The 19,530-nt window shown below is 53.5% G+C and overlaps 1 protein-coding gene and 1 long non-coding RNA gene across 11 annotated transcripts in view; one reads left to right on the top strand and one right to left on the bottom strand.

Annotated features, from left to right (window-relative positions):
* The window catches only part of ARHGEF11 (Rho guanine nucleotide exchange factor 11), an 88,244-nt gene extending 76,293 nt beyond the window's left edge, over window positions 1-11,951 (bottom strand). For 4 of the 10 annotated variants that reach the window (XM_058701680.1, XM_058701681.1, XM_058701684.1 and 1 more), the window contains exon 1: window positions 11,521-11,942. In XM_058701680.1, the coding sequence (XP_058557663.1) occupies window positions 11,521-11,552 (32 nt within the window). In that variant the 5' untranslated portion in view covers window positions 11,553-11,942. Of the gene's footprint in view, window positions 1-11,520 lie in introns of all 10 variants that reach the window. The other 6 variants (XM_058701678.1, XM_058701683.1, XM_058701679.1 and 3 more) reach the window with 4 other exon arrangements.
* Window positions 11,952-12,838: 887 nt separating this feature from the next.
* Window positions 12,839-13,920, top strand: LOC131496626 (uncharacterized). Its single transcript, XR_009254575.1, has 2 exons — window positions 12,839-13,415; window positions 13,714-13,920. It is a non-coding gene; the product is annotated as an uncharacterized LOC131496626 (long non-coding RNA).
* Window positions 13,921-19,530: the final 5,610 nt, after the last annotated feature.

Raw genomic sequence — 19,530 nt, 5'->3', positions numbered from 1 at the left:
CCCCCAGCCCACCCAGCCCCTGCTCAAGTGCCACCCTCTCCGGGTCATCAACCAGCCAGTGAATGCAAGCCCTCAGATCCCGAGTGGGCCAGGGGCAAGGAGGTCTTCCTGGAGGAGGCTTGATTCCTGGTGCCCAATCTCTTCCTGCCGGGCACGCCTGAGGCCTGGCTCCCTCCCAGGACGCGCATGCCCACCAGGCCCCGCCGGGCCAAGGAGAGTGGAACCGTGCCATGCCAGGCTCTAGTCCCGGCTCTGTCACTCACCAGTGTCCACACCCAGGTAAGTCACCACAGCCTCTCTGGGCCCATTTCCACGTCTGCGACACGTGAACGCAAATACTGGCCCAACTACCTCAACAGGACAAGAGACAAAACCGCTCCACCAACGATACGTTATACTGCAAAGTACAAAGGAGGCCATCAGTGCTCTCTCCCGGCTCCTATACCTGCCCTCCTCTCCCCACCAACCACGTCCTCCCCTGCATCAAACACTGACCGCCCTCTCGATTCGGATCTTTCTTTTCACCCTGACACATCCCCGTCCTGCCTCTCCCGTGGCAGTTATGAACCCAGCTTTTACTAAACTCACTTATGTTTGGATCACAGACAACAACGAAAGCAAGTTATATACTCACTTGTCTGTTTTCCCCGGTGCAATCTAAGTCCCAGTGTATCCCCTGTGCCTAAAACACTGCCTAACATTGAATATGTATTTGATACGTGTGTTGAATCCATACAAAATTCCCACATCCCAGACCAACAAATGTGCGGCAAGATCTTGACAGGGGAGCGGTCTCTGCCCCCACGTTGCACCCAAGTCCTTTCTCCACCTGTCAGGCCTCAAGTTCAGAACTAGTGAAAGACCAACGCTAAAGCAGCAAAGCCGTCAGGCCCACGCCGGGCCCTGCTAGGAGAACCTGGATTTCCTCTGGGATCCTGCTGCATAATCAGATGATCCCAGGGCCGGTAGTGGGGTTAGGAATCCTGCAGAAGCTGCCTGGCTTTGGCCCGCACTGATCATGGTCCACGACCTATACCTACACCTCAGACTTCTGTGGCCACTGGTCTGGAGAACGTAGCGGGTTTTCTAGAAGTTGAAAGAAACAACCCACTGATTCAGAGAGAAAAAAGGAAAATGAAACCAAGGAGAGACTAAGGGTCAGGGGACTCTTGGAAACCCCAGCTGTGCAGTCCCTCAGCCCAATTTCAAGGGAAGCGACAGGGGCCCCAGAACAGCACGGTACCCCCACCCTGCAAAGACACCGCCAGTGGAGGGCAGTGTGGGCTGACAGGGCAGAACCGCCACTCCACAGAAGTGGGCTCCAGAGACGGAAGCTCTCTGGGGGCAGGACCCACGTTTTAACAGCTCTGCCAACATTCTAAGGGGAATCAACGGCACGTCAAGGATCTTGCCCACTGGAAAATTCAGAGCCGGGGATCAGTCAGTCAACCACGTTAGAAAATGTATTCTTTCAATACAAAACTGAATTGCTGAAATTATGGATATTCAATTTTGGCATTTACTATAAACCTTGAAATTTCTATACAATTCTTTTCTGACCTTCTTTTTGGCTTTAGTTCACTATGAAATTATATAAACCCCTGGAGATCTTTAGTAGACCGGGTTTACTGGCACCTACACCAGAGGTAGGCAGAAAAAGGCTAAACGAGGTTTCACAGATGAGGGCCCAGAAATCCCGTGTTGGGCATCTAAGTGGCACCAGGTTAGGCAGCAAGGTTACAGAGTGACCAGCCCTTGCCCCCCCGGATGTTCCCGAGCTACTGAGAAAATTCCCAGCAGAGAGAAGCATGCATACAAAGCTCTGTTTTGCGTGCACCAGAAGACCTAAGCAGGGCCGCAGGCGTCCTCGGTGGTTCTCCAGGCGTGGGCCCCGCCCCGACCCGCACAGGAGTCACCTGCAGGGGCCTCGCCCGGGAAGTTGGGGAAGGTGCAAATGTTCAGACCAGATCCCAATCCGAGCTCAGGGAGTCAGAAACCGCCTCCCTGGGTGAGGGAGGGGAGGTGACTCCCGGGGGGGGGGGCGGGGGAGGCCCTGCCGTGGGTATGCTAACACACATCTCTAGAGGTTCTAGATGATTCTGTCGGATGCCTACAACTGCAACCTCCGCTGCAGGCAGCCTAGTCCTGCCTTGAGAAACTGAACTCAAAGTCCTTCCGTCAAGGACCTCCCCTTCCTCCTGAGCAGACCTCGTACGAGAATGGACCAGACTGTCACCGTCTCCTCACCCTCTCTTCTCTCTTCAACCCACTGCACACTGGCTCCCACCTGCCCTCCAGGCCCAGAGGCCAAGAAAATGCTCTATGTCCAGACGTTTCTCTATCCCTTCCGCCTTCAGCCCGTGGGAGCGTTCGACACTCCACCGCTGCCTCTCCGCTGCTCCCTTGCAGCCTCTTCTGTGGGACCCGCTCCCGCTTCCCCTGGGTGCGGGCGGCCCGCCGGGCCCCAGCCCCTGCCCGCGAGGGGTGCGCCCTGCTCCTCCTTCCCTGCAGCACGCTGTCCCTCCGGCGCTCCCGTTCGAGGGGGACCCCCACCCGCACCGAGGATGGGGCACCGTCCTCCCCCACGCAGCCGCTGCTCAGTGTCCCACCGTCCTTCTCCACCCTCGGTGACAGCTCCCTGCCTGATCACCTCTCGGCTCTGTCACTGCTCCACCGACGCCACAGGAACCCCAGTTTTCCTAACGGCACGTCCCATTCACGTCACCCCCTGAACCCAGACACGGGCCCCGGCTCCTTGCCGTCGTCCAGACTCACCTATTCGTTGTCCCGTGGCCACCCCCCCCCCCCTCCCCAACACACCTCGCCCTTTCTGCCCCCGCTAGCCTGGCTCTGTTTTAGGCCTCAAGGTCCCTCCCTCCAGGAAACCTTCCTCGGTGTCCCTCCCGCGTGCGTCAGCCGGTGTCACCGAAGAGAGCTCGCGGTGGGATCACACACTGCCCGCTACCTTCTGTCTCTCCGCCCAGCGGAGAGCGGTGTGTGCAGCTCACTCCCGCTGAAGCCCTGAAGGTTCGAGAAGTGGACCAGACCTCTTAACCTGAGTGCCAGCACGGACCCTCCCGAACCTCAGCCCTGTCCCTGCGAAGACACTGGCACGCGGTGGTTTCTGCCCCCGTCCCCAGGGTCCTGAGCAGGAAGGGCGTGCGTCTCTGGCCCCACACAAGGTCCATTGACAGGGCTGCTGACTGCACTCTCTCCACCGTCTCCCCCAGTCTCCCCCAGACAACAGCGGCCTTTCTCCGTGGGTCTGCTCTGGGAACTGAATGGGGCCGGCCTGGGGCCTGGGGCGGGCAGGACAATAGCAGGGTGGGCCCGGTGCCGTCAGACCCCCTCGGGGAGAGGCAGCCCGGAAGCCAGGCCGCCAGTGGGGAAATCCCCCGGCCTCTGAGAAGCAGCCCCAACAAGGCTGCTCTGTCCCTAGAAGAAACGCCAAGTGCCCAAGACCGAGCACTGAATTCTTGGTCTCCGTTCCCGGCAGCACTGTGTAGAGAGCTGCTTCCTCGAAAACTCCGTGGCCACGCCCGGTGGGGATGGGAAATGTCCAGGAGGAGTTGCAGGTGAAGTCAGTTAACAGCAGGCAGGTGTGCATGCCGTATGGAGAGAGCCAGCTGGGCACGAGACATCAACCCACAGGAACGAAGAGACAGGAAGAGACACTGTCACCGACACAGAGCATGGGAAGGACAGAAGCACACCGGCACCTGCTGACCACAGGGCGCCAGGGGTGCGGCGTTCTGCTAGGACCCCTACGTGAATGATTTTACACAAAGAGTAAGAGTCCAACTGCTGTACGTGTGTACAGAAGGGACACTGAATGACAGAGACGTACAAGCGCGGTGGCATTCACCAGAAACGGCCTCCCTGAAGTCGTGGGGGGAAGAGCAGGCCCGAGTACAGGCGCGGAGGGGCGTGTGGGCCCAGGAAGCGGGTGGGGGGCACAGTAAGAAGAGGTGGGCCGAGCTGAAGGAAGGAGCCACGGAGCCCCAGCTGGGGGGTCTGGGCAGGGAAGGAAAGGCACTGTGGGTGTCTGGCAAAGGATGCCTTTAGGACGAGATCCTGCGCACTGGGTTCTTAAGTACCGTCCCGTGTTTGTTCGGTGTCCCCGGAGCAATGTCTGTCAGTCCCTAGTTTAGGGCGAGCACAGGCCGGAGCCCCCAGACCCGGGTGTTCCGTGACAGCTGAGTAGAGCCCAGGCCGGTCTGGTCCTGGTCCCACCAGCCACCTTGACGACACAGAATTCGCACGGCCGGGTGGTGGTTGAGTGGGGGCTCCCACAAAGACCTTCTCGCCCCAAATCCTGGACTCTGTAACTCTGGTCCCAGCACCTCTCCCGCAGAGATGCCACCCCCCGCCGGCCCTGGGGCCCGGTCTGCCGCGTGGGGGCGCAGTGTGAGTTCATCCCCGTCACACACGTGCCCGCCTCCTCAGACCAGGACCAGTTTCCCGAGGGATCTCCCAGACCCGACTCCCTTCCCGCTCCCTTCAAGAGGCTGCCACGAAGAACTACAACTATGTGGTCAGGAGGCCCAACCCAAGGGCCGTGTCGGCAAGGGAAGTGATCGCTGGCTGCGGCCACAGTCAGCGAACTACTGGGAGCCGATAGGGGACAGACTTACGGACGGTCCCATTCTCTCCAGCGACAGCCTGACTCTCCTCGCAGCCAACCTGTCTCGACACCTTGGAAATCAAATGGGATTCAGCCGTAACAGACCCTGCAGATTTCCCTTCCACGGTGTCATTCGGGTCCTGCCTCTCTTCTCTGTTCCACGTTATCTTTTGCCAGGACGGCCGCACAGCCTCCCTGCCGGCCTGCGGGCCCCAGGCTCTCTTCCGATCTGCCTGTCAGCGTCCGCAGTCCGCATTCTCTCTGCCACGTAACACACAAACCTCACTGGCTCCCTTCTCCCTCCCGCATCGAGTCCGAACGCCTTTATCCCCCCATCCTGCCCACCTCGACAACCTACTTTCTCCCTGCTCTGCAAACACATACCATCTTACCACCCCGGCGCGCCCCATGCTGGTCCCACCTAGAACCTCTGGTGGTGCTGTCTGCGTGTCTGCCGTGGCCCCTCCCCTCTCCCTAAGTTCCCCCTGCCCTCTCCCGGCTGCCTTTCTCAGCACCCGCTCTCTCCTCTCCTCCGAACGCACCTCTCGACACACACAGACTTGCGCAATCACTACTATCCTTTCGTGGTTACGTGTTGTTTCGCTAACGTTCCCTCCTGACGTTACCTGCCAGGACACCAAGGACTGAGCTAGGTGTGCGGCTGTTTGATAGATATTTGCCGTCCAGCAAGCGGACTACAGGTCACAAGGCATCACCTGGGAGGCTGCTGGAGTCACCCGGTCCCCCCTAGCACCTGAGGCCAGGCCACGACCGGTGACGACAGACCCCGACAGACCACCTTATGGTGGCTTCAAATACTGGCGGAGAAAATGCTGGAAATCAAGACTCTGAAATCACTTCCCCTGACTTTTCAAAGCTCCTTCCTTGTGCGTTCATATCTTAGCTTGCTGTTCTTTAGAATGAGGACAAAAACCCTGGAGTCAAACAGAGATAAAAGAATACTCGTGATTTTAGGGCCTACGCTGAAGTCAGGATGAAAAGACAATGAAATGGGCTTAAACTGGAGCAGAGGCAAGTCTGAGACCCTAAGTGTGCTAGCCATGTGGAGCCACCTTCCTCGAGGGACCAGCCAGTATGGGAGAGACACTCCACCTGCTGCAAACTAGCCCCAGAGGTGTCCATTCTGGAGCCAACAGGAAAGGGCAAGGTGACCCCTTAAGCCTTAGGACGCGTGTGACGTTCCTGCCACAGCTCCGGGTGTCCTTCCAGGAGTGAGAGCACCTTGCAGCCCCTGCTCCGGGCCCCTCAGCGCACTTCCCCTCTCCTCCACCCCTGCAGCACCAGCTCTGCTCCCGGGTCTTTGCAAACTTTCACTTTCACCGTTTCCCGGAAGGCCAGACCAAGATCCCCGGGGGAAAAGTCCTGGTTCTGGAAAGGACACACGCATGATGTTCTCAGAGGGACCGAGCCCAAGAGGCTGCGGGCTGATGTGCTCCCCTGTCACTCAGAGCCCTAAAGATCCATTCGGGAGGGACCCAGCGTGACTGAGTGAAGGAACAATTCCTTTTTTCTTCTGAGACAGGACCTGTAGCTTCGTGAGCGCTGCTGACCCCCACGGGGCGCAGGAGTGACCCTGGAGGCCAGAGCCGGGCTGTGTGCGGGTCCTGCCATGGGCCACTCAGGGGCTGAGAAGGGAAAGCACGCACGGACCCCGGGGGGGTCCCCGAAGAGGCTCTTCAGGCCACGCGATAAACCGCTTTAAAATAACATGCCAATGGGCCGCCTGGGTGGCTCAGTCAGTTGAGTGCCCGACTTCGGCTCAGGTCATAATCTCGCGGTTCATGAGTTCGAGCCCTGCATCGGGCTCTGTGCTGACAGCGCGGAGTCTGGAGCCTGCTTCGGATTCTGTCTCCATCTCTCTGCCCCTCCCCTGCTCGCTCTGTCTCTCCCAAATGTAAAATAAAACAAAAACAGTTTTTTTTAATAAATAAAATAAAATGAAATAACAAACCAAGATTAACACGCCACTAAAGTGGAGACCGAAAGGCGGTAAGTGCCACTATGAAGACACGAAGTGGACTCCGTCAACATAGATTAAAACAACTCCTGTGGCGTTGCCTGGGACGACACACGCACAGAAGCCCTTCCCTCCCATAGGATCCCACCCAGACCTTCAGAGCGGCGGTGCGGGGTGCTGGCCCGGGCTCCCAAACTCCACTCCGTGAGGGTTATGAGTTTCCAGGACTCTGTCTCTATACTAATTTGGGAATGAGCCATTACCCTTCATAAGATCTTTTTATTTTTGATGAAATCATACTGTCACTTAACTTTTCATATTTTTTATTTATTCTCTTAAATGGGTGGCAAGGACTCTGACAGTAGCCCGACCAAAAACAACAACAACAACAAACAAAACAAAACAAAACAAAGCCCTAAATAAATTTGTTAATCAAAAGGCGCTCTTTCGGGGCGCCTGGGTGGCTCAGTCGGGTAAGCATCTGACTTCGGCTCAGGTCACGATCTCACGGTCCGTGAGTTCGAGCCCCACATCGGGCTCTGTGCTGACAGCTCGGAGCCTGGGGCCTGTTTCAGATTCTGTGTCTCCCTCTCTGTGACCCTCCCCCATTCATGCTCTGTCTCTGTCTCAAAAATAAATAAAGATTAAAAAAAATTAAAAAAAAAAAAAGCCGCTCTTTCAAAAATGCTTTTGAAGTGAATGAATCTGGAGTTGAACTCAGCGTGCTCTGGCCATAGTGGTGATTAACCACCAAACGTTTCATCTCCAAATCCGTTGCTACCTCTCATCTCACCCCAGACGGGGCAAGAGTATGTCCTGGAGGAGACTCAGCATTTCAGGGGGCTTATTACTTGTAGCTCTGAATGGGAGGGAGGCCGACCATCTAAACTCAGCTGAATGGGGATTTCTAGGACCTGGGGCTCGGTAAGAACCTGCAGCCAAGGTGGGAAGAGTTCCCAGAACCACCCCCTTCCTTTCCACATAAGCCCTGTCTGGGCACCCAGCGTCTCTTCTCTGCAGACCTTCCCCAAAGCGCAAGGCTCTCTACCGTCCTTCCTTCCTGTGCCCCCCCCCCCCCCCCCAAGATAGAGTCTCTTCTAGAAGAAAGGCTACCGACAGAGAAAGGTTACATTCAGCCTCAGATCTCTGATAAGGGCGGTTGCTGGGTCTGGATTTACTCTGAATTGGGAATGGCCGGAGATCGCGAAACAAATTCTTTCCACCCCAAATCTAAGGGAGCCAAGGTAGCTACGGTCCCTCCCACTCATCAAAACTCCTGAGAAGCTTCCTCTTCTCATATTCTTCAGGTCTATCACCCAGCACAGACCACAGAAGTACTTCTCCCTCCCGACCACGTACTTCTGCACAAAAAGCCTGTTCACTCTGGTCAAATGCTTCGAAACGACGCAAGGATCCTTCAGTTACTCAAAATCTGTTTTGGGCTAGTTCAGAAAGTACCGTGTGACGCTAAATCAAACTCAGGAGTTCACCGCCTAGAATTTACAGTTTTACAGCTTAGAAAGCAATCTGAAATATATTATCTTATTTGCTCCTCTCAACAGCCCCACGAGACAGACGCACTAAACGTTATAATCCTCAAATGACACACAGCGTGAAAATGTTTATGAACCAGAAGGCCTTGCACATAAGCGAACGCTCGTTTCGCCTACGAGGAAATCAGAGAAGGTCTGTGACCTGCCCAAGGTCACGGAGTTAAGGGGCATGCCAGGGCTCAAACCAGGGCCTCTTGGCTTAACTCTCCTACTTCGCCGTCTGTCCTGGCCTCACAGGAGCTATCTTCCTCTGCACGGAGGAAAGCTGCCGTGCGGACGCAGCCGCCTAACCCACCCGGCCGGCGTGGAAACGTGTGTCACTGGAGACGAGGCAGAAGGATCTAGATCGTTCAGCAGAACTCATTACCGTTCCCATAAGACGAATTCAGCGTCCTCACCTCCGCCTGCAGCACCGAACACACCTTCAGGATCTCTGGAGAAGACGAGGGGTCGACGGGCAAAACCGACAGGGGCTCAAGCAGCCGCTGGGGCCCATGTCAGTCACAACCGATTAATACGGAGAGACAAAGATCAGTCACAAATACCCCTCGTTCCAGTGGACGCGGGTGTCAGTCCCCTAGAGGGGGTTCTTTTCCACAAACGTGGTCCTGTGTCACGTGGTTTATCCCCTGGGAAATACACGCCACCTAGGAGGCCTTCTCTGACCCCGCTTTGACTACCGGGGAAACCAACACCAGAGCGCTGAGACAATCTGAAATGGAAGACTTTCTGCTTGCTGCCGCGCTCACTCCTTCCCACAGTCACCTGTCACACAGTTATCGAAGGCTCAGTGCGCACAGCTTACCGCTGAGCAAAGCAGACACAGTCCTTGCCTGTGCGCGGCTTACAGCCTAGTGTTGCCGTTCCCGTTCCCTGGTCTTCGGGACCCTTCCCTCGCTCCCCAAATAGACTGCACACTCTTTGTGGGCAGGAGCCGCGTCCTTCAATTTTCTGAAACACTCGTCTGGCGTCTCATGCTAGACCCCACACGGCACGTGGACAAACTATAAGAGAAACCCTGACGCCACAATCTGGAGCATTCCTTCTGCTCAATCTCTCCAGTGCGGAGTAAAATCATGAATTATTTAAAATCCAGAGTCTTGAACCTGAGATGTCAAAGGCCCAGCAGAATGAGCCCGCAGCCTCGGGGGTGAGATCGGATACGACGGGAGATACCTAACGGGGAAGAGAGCTGAGGTGGAGGCAGAGGCGAGGAATGCTCTCAGCCTGCAAAGGTACATTATCCCCCAGGAGAAAACAGTGCTTTACTACAGAAGCTAGTGTTGGCCCCAAGACTGTTAAAAAGTGTAAAGGGAAGGGCGCCTGGGTGGCTCAGTCGGTTAAGCATCCGACTCTTAATTTCGGCTCAGGTCCTGATCTCACAGTTTGTGGGATCGAGCCCCATGTTGGGCTCTGCTTGGGATTCTTTCTCTCTCTCTCGCTCTCGACTGTCTGCCCGTCCCCCACTCTCAAAAATAAATTAAAAACAAATAAATGACCCTTAAAAAAAAGTGCAAAGGGAACACTGAAAGGCATCTTCACCTACTTGTCAAAAGGAGAGACTAACACCACATTCCACAGGACCAAGTCATAAACCCTGTTAGCGTGTGGCAAGCAGAAGAGCCTGGGCCTGACAACCTGCATCGGAGCTCAGACTCTGCCACTGGTCCAGCAAGATGGCACTGGGCAAGCCACGTATCCTTCCCGAGCCTCAGCGACCCCCTCTGTAAAACGGAATCACATCCAATTTGTCTGCCCCTCAGAAACGCTGTGGGCCCAGATGAGATATGTCCTACGAAAGCTCTTAGGAAGATGTCCTGCGCTGTATGAATCCCGACAAGACTACGAGGATACACAGGCTCCCGGAGGGGCATCTCGCGTTAGCCCGGGAACCGTCATGGCCTCTTTCTTTGCCCCCCTAAGCCTGGGTTGCCACCTGCTCACATCCCCGACTTCTAAGAAATCACTCACCATTCAAATCTCACAAAAGGCAGGTGCACGAATTTCCAAACTCCAGCAGGAGGAACAGAGAAGGCGGCAACCATGTCACCTCCCTGCCCCGACGCACCTCGGGCCTCCCTTTACAAGAGGCCAACAACAAGGGGAAGGGGCACACGCCTTATGTCCTTTGCGGCTGGCCGCCTTCTCCCCCCACCGCTGCCAAGTCAGGTCCCGGGCTGGGGGACTGCTGAGCTGATCTGATGCTGAACTGATCTAAACAGGACTCGGGGACGACACACAGAGGAGTGTCTGGGAGGAACAGATTATACTCAGACCGCGTTCCACAGCCAAAAAGAAATTACTATTAGCATGGATAATCAAAGGTTAACTGGCCCGAAAACACCACCACTCCCTGCCCTTCCCTGCCGCTCCGCTCACACGGCCTCCAGGCCAGTGCTCAGTCCTGCAACCACCCATCTCCATCCAGTTAGGATGTGTGCAGCACCCACAATGCAGCCCTCTGTCAAGATTCTTAAGGAGAAAGCGTTGGGGGGGGGGGGGGGCGGCAGGCAAACGCCTCACAAAGTTGTAAACTGCGGTGGTAACCAGTGAAGCAGAGGCTGGTGGGGGGTGGGTCCTGGGCTCAGACTCCAAGCCCCAGCGCCTCTGCAGGTTAGGCCTGAGAGCCCACAACTCCTAGCAGAGGAAAGGCCCATCCTGCAGAACCAGGCTTTTTAAAAACGGCTTAGAAGATCAAGCCTAGAACGTGCGCCCGTAAGCAGGACTCCAATTAAACCCTAAGCCTGCAGAGCAAGAGATTCTAATGTGCCCTGTGCGTTTGCCGGGCCATTATCAGCCACTGGCAAAAATCCAGACCTGTATGGGTGCAAAGGGTGTTTCTGTCCCATCAGTCAGGCCTGCAACATCCTCCTCGTTCTAGAAATGGAATCCACCCCATCACCAAGCCCCACCATTCCGTAGCAACCAGCAGGCGGAGGCCCACGCCCCTGCAGGGCCCTTCCCCCAGCAGCTCAACACCTAAAGCCAGTCCCAATCCACCCTGGGGACTCACGTGACCGGGCTCGTGTCGCCTCCCGCCCCCTAAACTGGCGTGTTAGGGGCTCAAAATCAGCCTGTAGCAAGGCAAAAGTCAAAGGCTGATGGGAGCACGGCCCCTCTTTCTACTCTCCCAGCTCTGCTGTCTATTGCTGGTAGATTAAAAAAAACACGGAATCAGGACGCGGACACACACACACACACACACACACACACAGAACATAAACACACAGACAGGTCCGGAAGGTCCCCAGAGACGGTCGCTCCCACCCCGACCCGGGCTTTGCAACCTTTTATCCAAATGCAACACCCACCCTCCCAGCCTTTCCTTAAGAAAGTGTTGAAAAGCACATCATCCGTAAACCTACCTGTCTATGCTCTGGGGCAACCTTACACTCATGGTTCCTCAGCGCGTCCGCGCCGCCACGGTCCTGCAGTGTGGACGTCGGGATCGGGGCCGAATCGGCTGCGATGGTTAAGAGAGGCGGGAGGAGGGCCTCCCCGCTCGCGGCCGGATGGTCGGGTGCCGTGCGCTGGGCTCTCAGGACCCCGGGAACTGAGGCTCCACTCTACTCGCACCAGCCAGCATGCTGTCCCTTCTTGGCCCCCGGTCCCCTCCCCCGCCGCAGGGAAAAGAAAAAGAAGAAGGAAAAAACCGAAAGAAAAAGAGCAAAAACTGTGACCTTCTCAGAAAACAAACACCCGACCGCAAATCTCTTCACGGCTGGCGCTGCGGGCTCCGGCGCGGACCGCAGGAAGAACGCGCCCCCGGCATGTCGGCGCTCACCGCGGAGAGCGGGCGCGGGCCCCCCGGGCCCCCCGCCGGCCAGCGCCGCGGGCCGCGGCCACAGGGACCCCAGCCGGGCCGGGCCCCGCCGCCGCCGCCGCCGCCACCGTGCAGCGGCGTGCGCGCCGCGGCGGCCGCTCAGGTCCGGCCCGCCGCCGGGACCGCGCTTACCAACGTCCTTGGAAAAAGGGGAAAAAAAGCAGCCTTTCCGTGAAAGGTCTGGAAATTCCTCAATGGGCCGCTGGCGCACGGCGAGCGCGCGAGCGAGCGCCTCCCCGGCAGCGCGGCGCCCCCGCCTCACGCCCGCCGGACCCCCGGCCTCTCCGCGCCGCCGGCCCGCGCCCGCCGCCGGCCGCCGGCCGCCATCAACCGCGGCCGCCCGCCTGCGGCCTCCTCCGCGCCGGCCCGCAGCCGCCCGGCCCCGGCTCGTCTCGGCCCCTGCGCCGCCCGCTCGCCCGCCGCGGCCTCGCCTCCCGGCCCGGCGCGCGCGGAAGGCGGCTCGGCGGCTCCTTCCGGGCCCTTCCCCCTCGGCGCGCCGCTCCTCGGGCGCAGGCCCGGCCGGCCGCCCGTCCGTGCCCGCGCCGCCCCCTTCGGCCCCGCTCCGGCGGCGCGGCCCGCAGGCCCCTCCCCCGACCCCTCCCCGCTCCGGGTTCTCCTCCCCGCTCCCCTCCCCCCTCTGGGCCTTCCCCGCCCCCCCCCCCTCCACGCCCGTCCTCCCTCCCCTCCTCCGGGCCCTCCCCCAGCCCCTCCCCCTCCCTCCTCCGGGTCCGCCTCTCCGCTCCCCTCCCCCGCTCTCCGCTCTCCCCTCCTCCGGGCCGTCCTCCCCGCTCCCCTCCTCCCGGCCCTCCCCGCGCTCCACCCCCTCTCCGGCCCCTCCCCCTCCCCCCGCGCCCCGCCGCCCCTCGCGCGCCGCCCTCTCTCCTCGCGGCCTAGCCGGCCTCGGGCGCGTCGGGATCCCCGGCTTTTCCCGGCCCGGCCCGCCGGCCGCCCGGCCCCGGCCCTGGCTCGCCGAGTCGGCGCGCGCCGCCCCCTCCCCCTTCTCCCGCCCGGGGCGCTCCCACCGCCGCTGCTCACCCTCTCTCCACCTCTGACCTCATCTTATTTTCCAAAAATCTGTGCGGCCCTTCTTCCTGGGTGCCGGGAGCTCTTTAGCCTGTTCCCGGCGTCCGTGACCTCCCTACCCCCGACGCCCCCCCACCCCCACCCCCCCCAAACCTGGGAGGCAGAGACCTTTCGCTCTTCCCGCTCCCCTGCGTTTGGGCACCTTGGTGCCAGCCCTGGAGCGTTTTTGAACTCGGTGGAAGAGCCTTTCGAGGACAATTCTATCTTTACAACCCCTCTCGCAGAATCACGGTTCCCCAATCTTTCCAAGTAACATGACATTGGTCAGAGGGTCCCCGGCATTACAGTTAAAAATAAGATAAAAAGGAAACTTTTCCATCGGGACTGGGGAATGCTCTCTGTCTTCCGGCCTAGGTAAGTGCTACTGTAGAACACCCCGCGGGCAGTGTGTTCCCTCCCTCCCACACCACCTTGATCGTTGGGGGGCGGGGAATACATGCACGGTGCACGTGTGCTTACCCACACATCCATGAGCAGTGTGGACCGAGCCGTGTGGACTGACCCCAGCAGCGTTACCAGTTAGCACGAGGAAAGACGAGTAAGCATTGGCCGACGATTAGAATAACCCAGGAGCTTCCCCTAGATGATACCAAGTGCGAGTTGACAATTAAAAGAAAGACCTGCTGCCTTCACCGTCTTCACCGCCTCCCAGGTCAGAACTCCCCAAGACGGGTGGTCTGCCGGCATCTGAAGCGCCACGGTCCAAATTGCTGCTGTCCTGTTGTTTATTCCTTTCCCGTTCTACCTGCGAGGATGATGCTCCCGAATGTGGACACTTCCTCTGTGCTGATAGACCAACCAGTGGTCGCCAGACAACGTCCTATCGTGCTTTCTGAATACATGCAATGTTTTAAAAACAGTTGTGTACATGCAGTTTTATTACATACCCTATAAAACATGCCCTAGCGTAGGAATACGCGAAGATCGAAATAAAGATCAAGTACATTTTTAAAATCATACTTTTTTAGTGAAAGGTATTGGCTGTCATAACTGGAAGAGATACTTGTCAAAGAGGTAGATTAAAATGGGGGAAGAGCATCCTTGGTTGCATTTTTATTAAATTATGACTCATTTTCCAGTCCGTTCACCACGATACAAAGGTTTCCTTTGAAATCCAGTCAGCAAATTTACATTTTAAGTCAATTAGTTGTTTGGTATTTCATTGAAAGGTACTGCGTTTTGTATTTTTAACAAACGGGTCCAAACCTACTAAGAAAGTTCAGTTAGGTTTTTAAAACAGATTTTAAAATTCTGTTTCTTAGTTTTTCAAGCGTGCAGACAAAAGTTTTACAGGTGATGGGGTGCCTGGCTGGCTCACTAGGTAGACCATGCAGCTCTTGACATTGGGGTCATGAGTTTGAGCCCCACATTGGGCATAGGGTTTACTTGATTTAAAAAAAAAATATATATATGTATTCATATATATATGTATATATATATATATATATATATATGTTTTACAGGTAACACATTGTTTTTGATAAATAAATTTTATTGTTTTATGTTTACTTATTTTGAGAGACAGAGAGAGAGAGAATGTGAGTGCATGTTCGTGGGGGAGAGGCAGAGAGAGGGAGAGAGACAATCCCAAGCAGGTTCTGCGCTCAGCATAGAGCCTGACGCGGCCTCTTTCGCAGGACTTCTGAGATCATGACCTGAGCCAAAATAAAGAGTCAGACACTTGACTGACTGTGCCACTCAAGCTCCCCGATAAGTAAATTTTAAAAATCACAATATTGGACCCATATGTAGTCGTGCATTTTCAAAATGCTTTCCCCATATGCATGACTTTCTTTAGAAAAGCAATGCCTTTCTCACTCATTAATAGACTGCCCTGTTCACTTTGAAGGAACAGATTAAGTGGATTTTTTGTTGTCGTTGTTTGGTTTGGAACATAAGTGTTAGTACACTCTTGCCGGCCAGTCCTCAGCATAGGACGCTGTCACATAAAAACGGGTATCTCTTCTGTGTTCAGTATCTCTTGTGGGGCCTTTCTCTGGAGATAACCAGTGAATCTCTGCAGAACAAGGATTTTCATGGTCATTCTCCGTGTCTTTCCTAAGAATTGTCAAGTTTGTAGCAATTAACAGGCCTGTTTTTGTCTGGCGGATGGCGTTACACGATGGAGAAAATGGAGGTCTAAGTTGTGGGTGGCATTACTGTCCGTTCCTGGAAACATCTGACACGCTGCCCAGAGAGAGCTCTAGGTCGATCCCTGTGTTAAAGACAGGTTTTAGTAAAGCGTAGACAATTGTGTTTGCTACAGTTAAATACTACTGTGCACGCACTCTTAGATGTTTTCCTCTTGCACACCTGAGCATCTCTTGGTACACTCCACTTTGAAGTCTATGGGGAAGAGGGTTGCGGGAGTGGGGGGGGGGCTTCAGCAGAAGAGAGTTCCTTCAAGTTAGCTGGCCACTCAAGTGAATTGCAACTCTTGGTTTAGAAACAAGACCTGGATTAGACCTAAGACAGACTGCGTTGTAGGGGATCTGGAAGCAGCGGCAGGTTAATGGAAAGAGCACTAGACTAGGAGTCCAAAGAACTGAGTTTTTTGGGGGACTGTGTCCCTTTTCAACTCTGGGACTGCTGTTTGCAGGTCGTAAGGATAAAATAAGTTCAAGCATGGGCTCTGTAAACTGTAGCGTGCTGGACAGAAAAATCAAAATAGACATTAAGAAGTGATGTCTTGAGTTGACGTAGTCCTTTTAACTCCCCCCCCCCCCCCAGAACTCTATTAATAAATGAATCCTTTCCTCTGTCCTACATCCTGTGGGGTGGGGAGGGCATTCGTTCTTATGCTGCTTTCGTTCATTTATACTTAAGGAAACTAGGAAGGGCACAGACAGGTTGTAGGTGGTTAGCAAGAAGTTTCATTAATTTGATAAATTGAAGCTAGAATTCATACTTCCTCATCTTTAGGCGTGAGAAGCAGAGGAAAACACAGGTATGGGCGGCTCCTATTTGCGGGGAGGGATTCTAGAAACTTAACGCTTGACTGAGTAGTGGAGGGAGAGTAGTGATACAGAGCCTCGAATGGTTCGGAGTGAGTTCTAGAGAAACAGCTTCTCATTCACAGGCAGACATCCCCAGACCAAAGCAGGTGTGTCCTAGAGAGTGATGGCTCCAGGTTGCAGCCATTCTCCTTCTGAAGATAACATCACCACTGAAGGCCCCAGTGGCACCGTTTATTGGAGATCTTTTGTCCTTCTTGTAGCCCTTCTCCACCGGAAAGGGGATGTGGAAAGGCTGGCTTAGTTAAGGTATTGTTTAGCCCTAAGGCGGAGACTTATTTTCTGGCTGATTTAGATTCCTCTAGAATGCTTTTGGGTAGACAGGATAACCAGTAGTCAACTTGTGTTATACACCCCCTTTGAATGCCACTCAGTATTCTGTTCGTTGAACCTGTTGAGTTCCCGATCACATTTTAATATGAAGTGATAACCATACCCCAAACATATACAGTGCTTACTGTGTGAATACCATTCTAAACAGACTGTCAATATTAACCATTAGATCCTCTCAAGCAACCTTTTGAGGTGCTTACCGTTACCCCTTCTTTTCAGATGGGAATCTGAGGCCCAGAGAGGTTGAATGACTTGCTTAGGGTCACAGAGCTGGGAACCCAGGCTGTCTGTCTCCGGAGTCTGTGCTTAACTGTCAACCGCACCCCCTCAATGTTGTAGGCACGGTGCCAGCACTGGAGGAAAAGATGAAAGCAAAGAACGGTGCAGAGGCAGGAGGTTCTCAGAAGATCAGAAGGGTGCAGGCTTACTGCGGGGACACTGGCGAGGGTGTTGCTGGAAGTCCGGGTCCGTCTGCACGGTCCTCTTTCCCACGGGGCGGTGACCAGCAGATCTCACCTTCCTGCTCTCCGTTCTGTGTCTCCCTTTCTACTGTCCCTTGATGCCTTGAGACGCCACCCCCAGAAGTTCGGCCCTTCATGGTTTCTGAAGATCTCAAGGCATTTAGTGGAGAAGGAGCTTCTCACCTTAACTCCCACTGAGGGGAGGTCTGTGCTGCCTTGGGGGGGGGGGGTCACCTCTGGGTGTGCACTCCAGCCTCCCAAGCTTGGTACCTTACTGTCTGTGGTTACCTTAGAAACCAATTCTCTCCCACCAACACCTCTGGTAGCTGAGACGAACTGAATAGCAGGGAAGGTGCCAAGATACATTGTAAAGGAAAATGTGTGAAAGAAAACCGGTTTTAGATTGAAGGCTAATATTTCGGGAAGCTGGCTGTGTACGTGTGTTATTTTTTCCCTCTGAATAAGGAAAAGTTCCCAGGATCAGAAGTGAGCTACACAAAAAGGCGAGAGGCCAAGGGGAAGATAATTTTTTAAAAACCGCCCGAAGCTTGCTTTAAAAACTGGAAAATGTTCTTAAATTTAAAAAAGAAAGTGTTGACATATAATCAATTTTTCATATTTAAAATGTGCAACTTGAGGGGTTTTGACACACACCCATGAAACAATCACCACAATCAGGGTACTTTTTGTTCATTTCTGATTCTTGCCTTCCGCTCCTTCCCACTGGACCCCCACCCCCCACCCCTCCTAGTTCCTGGGCAATCCGGGATCTGCTTTCTGCCCCAGTAGATTAGTTTGCATCTTTTAGAATTTATATAAATGAAATCATACAGTATGTATTCTTTTCTGCATGACTTCTTTCACTCAGCGTATTTTCAGGCTCATCTGTATGGTTGAGTACATCAGTTTATTGCTGAATGGGACTTTTCTTTTTTCTCTTAGGTTTCTTTCTTTTCTTTTAAGTTTTATTTATTTAAGTAATCTCTGCACTCAGCGTCGGGCTTGAACTCATGACCCCAAGATCAAGAGTCACATGCTTCTCCGACTGAGCCAGCCGGGCGCCCCTAAAATTTCAATTTCAAGTTGCTTACTGCTAGTACATGGATCTATAGTCATTTTTGTATATATTGATCTTGTATCTTACAATCTTGCTAAAACCACTCATTCGTTCTAGTAGGTGTTTTGTAGATTCCATAAGATTTTCTGTATGGATGAGCATGTTGTCTGAGAATAAAGACAATTTTCCTCCTTCCTTTCCAGTATGCGTTCCTTTCATTTCCTTTTTCTTGTCTTACTGCACTAGCTAGAACCTCCAGAACAAAGTTGATAGAGCTAGTGAGAGCATGCATTCCTGTCTTGTTTCTGATCTTTGGAGGAAAGCCATTGATTTTACACCATTAAATGTGATGTTATCTTGTAGGTTTTTCCTAGGTGCTCTTCTATCAGACTGTGCACGTCCCCGCTTATTCCTAGTGTGCTGAGAGTTGCTTTTGTTTGTTTTTTGTTTCTGTTTTGTTTTGTTTTAAAATCAAGAATAGATAGATGTTCGTATTTTATCAATTTTTTTTTTTTTCTGGATTGACTGAGATGATCATATGGTTTTTCTTCTTTAGTTGTTTGATATTGTAGATTTTCAACGTTGAACCAGCCTGGAATTTCTGGGATACACCCCACCTGGTTGTGATGTTAACCTTTTCTTTATGATTTGATTTGATTTGCTAAAATTTTGTTAAGAATTGTTCCATCTATGTTCATGAAAGATACTAGTCTGTCGCTTTCTTTTCTTGTGACGCCCCGTCTGGTTTTGAGTCATGCTGGCTTTGTAGAATAAGTTGGAAAGAATTTCTTCCTCTTCAATTTTCTGAAAGGGTTTGTGTGGAATTGGCATTATTTCTTCTTTAAATGTTTTATAGAATACCCCAGTGAAGCCATTTGGACCTGGAATTTTCTTTGTGGGAAAGTTTTTAACTACAAACTCAATCTTTGTGTTAAAAAAAAAAAAGACAGGAAAAGGTGTGCTATTCAAAAAAAAGTGGAAGTAGCTACATTAATTTCAGACAAAGCAGATGTCAGATCAAGGACAGTTATCAGAGATAAAGAGGGGCATTATGTAATGATAAAGGAGTCCATATTCCAAGAAGCCATGACAGTCCTATGTGTGTGCATCCGAAACAGAATATCAAAATCTGTAAGGCAAAAACTGATGCAACTGCGAAGAAGAGAAATATATTAATTCAGTATTACAGTTGAAGACTTTAACATTCCTCTGTCACAAATGGACAGATCCAGCAGGCGTAAAATCAGTAGGGACAGAGTTGAACTCAGCAGCACCATCAATCAACTGGATATAATGGACATCTACAGACCCCTTCATCCAGCAACAGCAGGTACCACATTCTTCTCCAGCTCACCTGAGACATTCACCAAGGGAGACCCCATTCTGGGCCATAAGACACCCTTTAACAAGTTTTTAAAGAGTAGAAATCATACAGTGTTTGCTCTTAGACCCCAATGAAATGAAATTAGAAATCAATAATGGACAGATAGCTAGAAATCCCCAAATACTTGGAAATGTAATGGTATACTTCCAAACAACAGATCAAAGAAGAAATCTCAAGCTAAATTGTAAAATATTCTGATTAAATTAAAAAAAACCCCAGT

The sequence above is a fragment of the Neofelis nebulosa genome, chromosome 15 (assembly GCF_028018385.1).
Source record: "Neofelis nebulosa isolate mNeoNeb1 chromosome 15, mNeoNeb1.pri, whole genome shotgun sequence".
Taxonomy (NCBI): Eukaryota; Metazoa; Chordata; class Mammalia; order Carnivora; family Felidae; genus Neofelis; species Neofelis nebulosa.
This window is presented reverse-complemented; position numbering and strand designations above follow the sequence as displayed.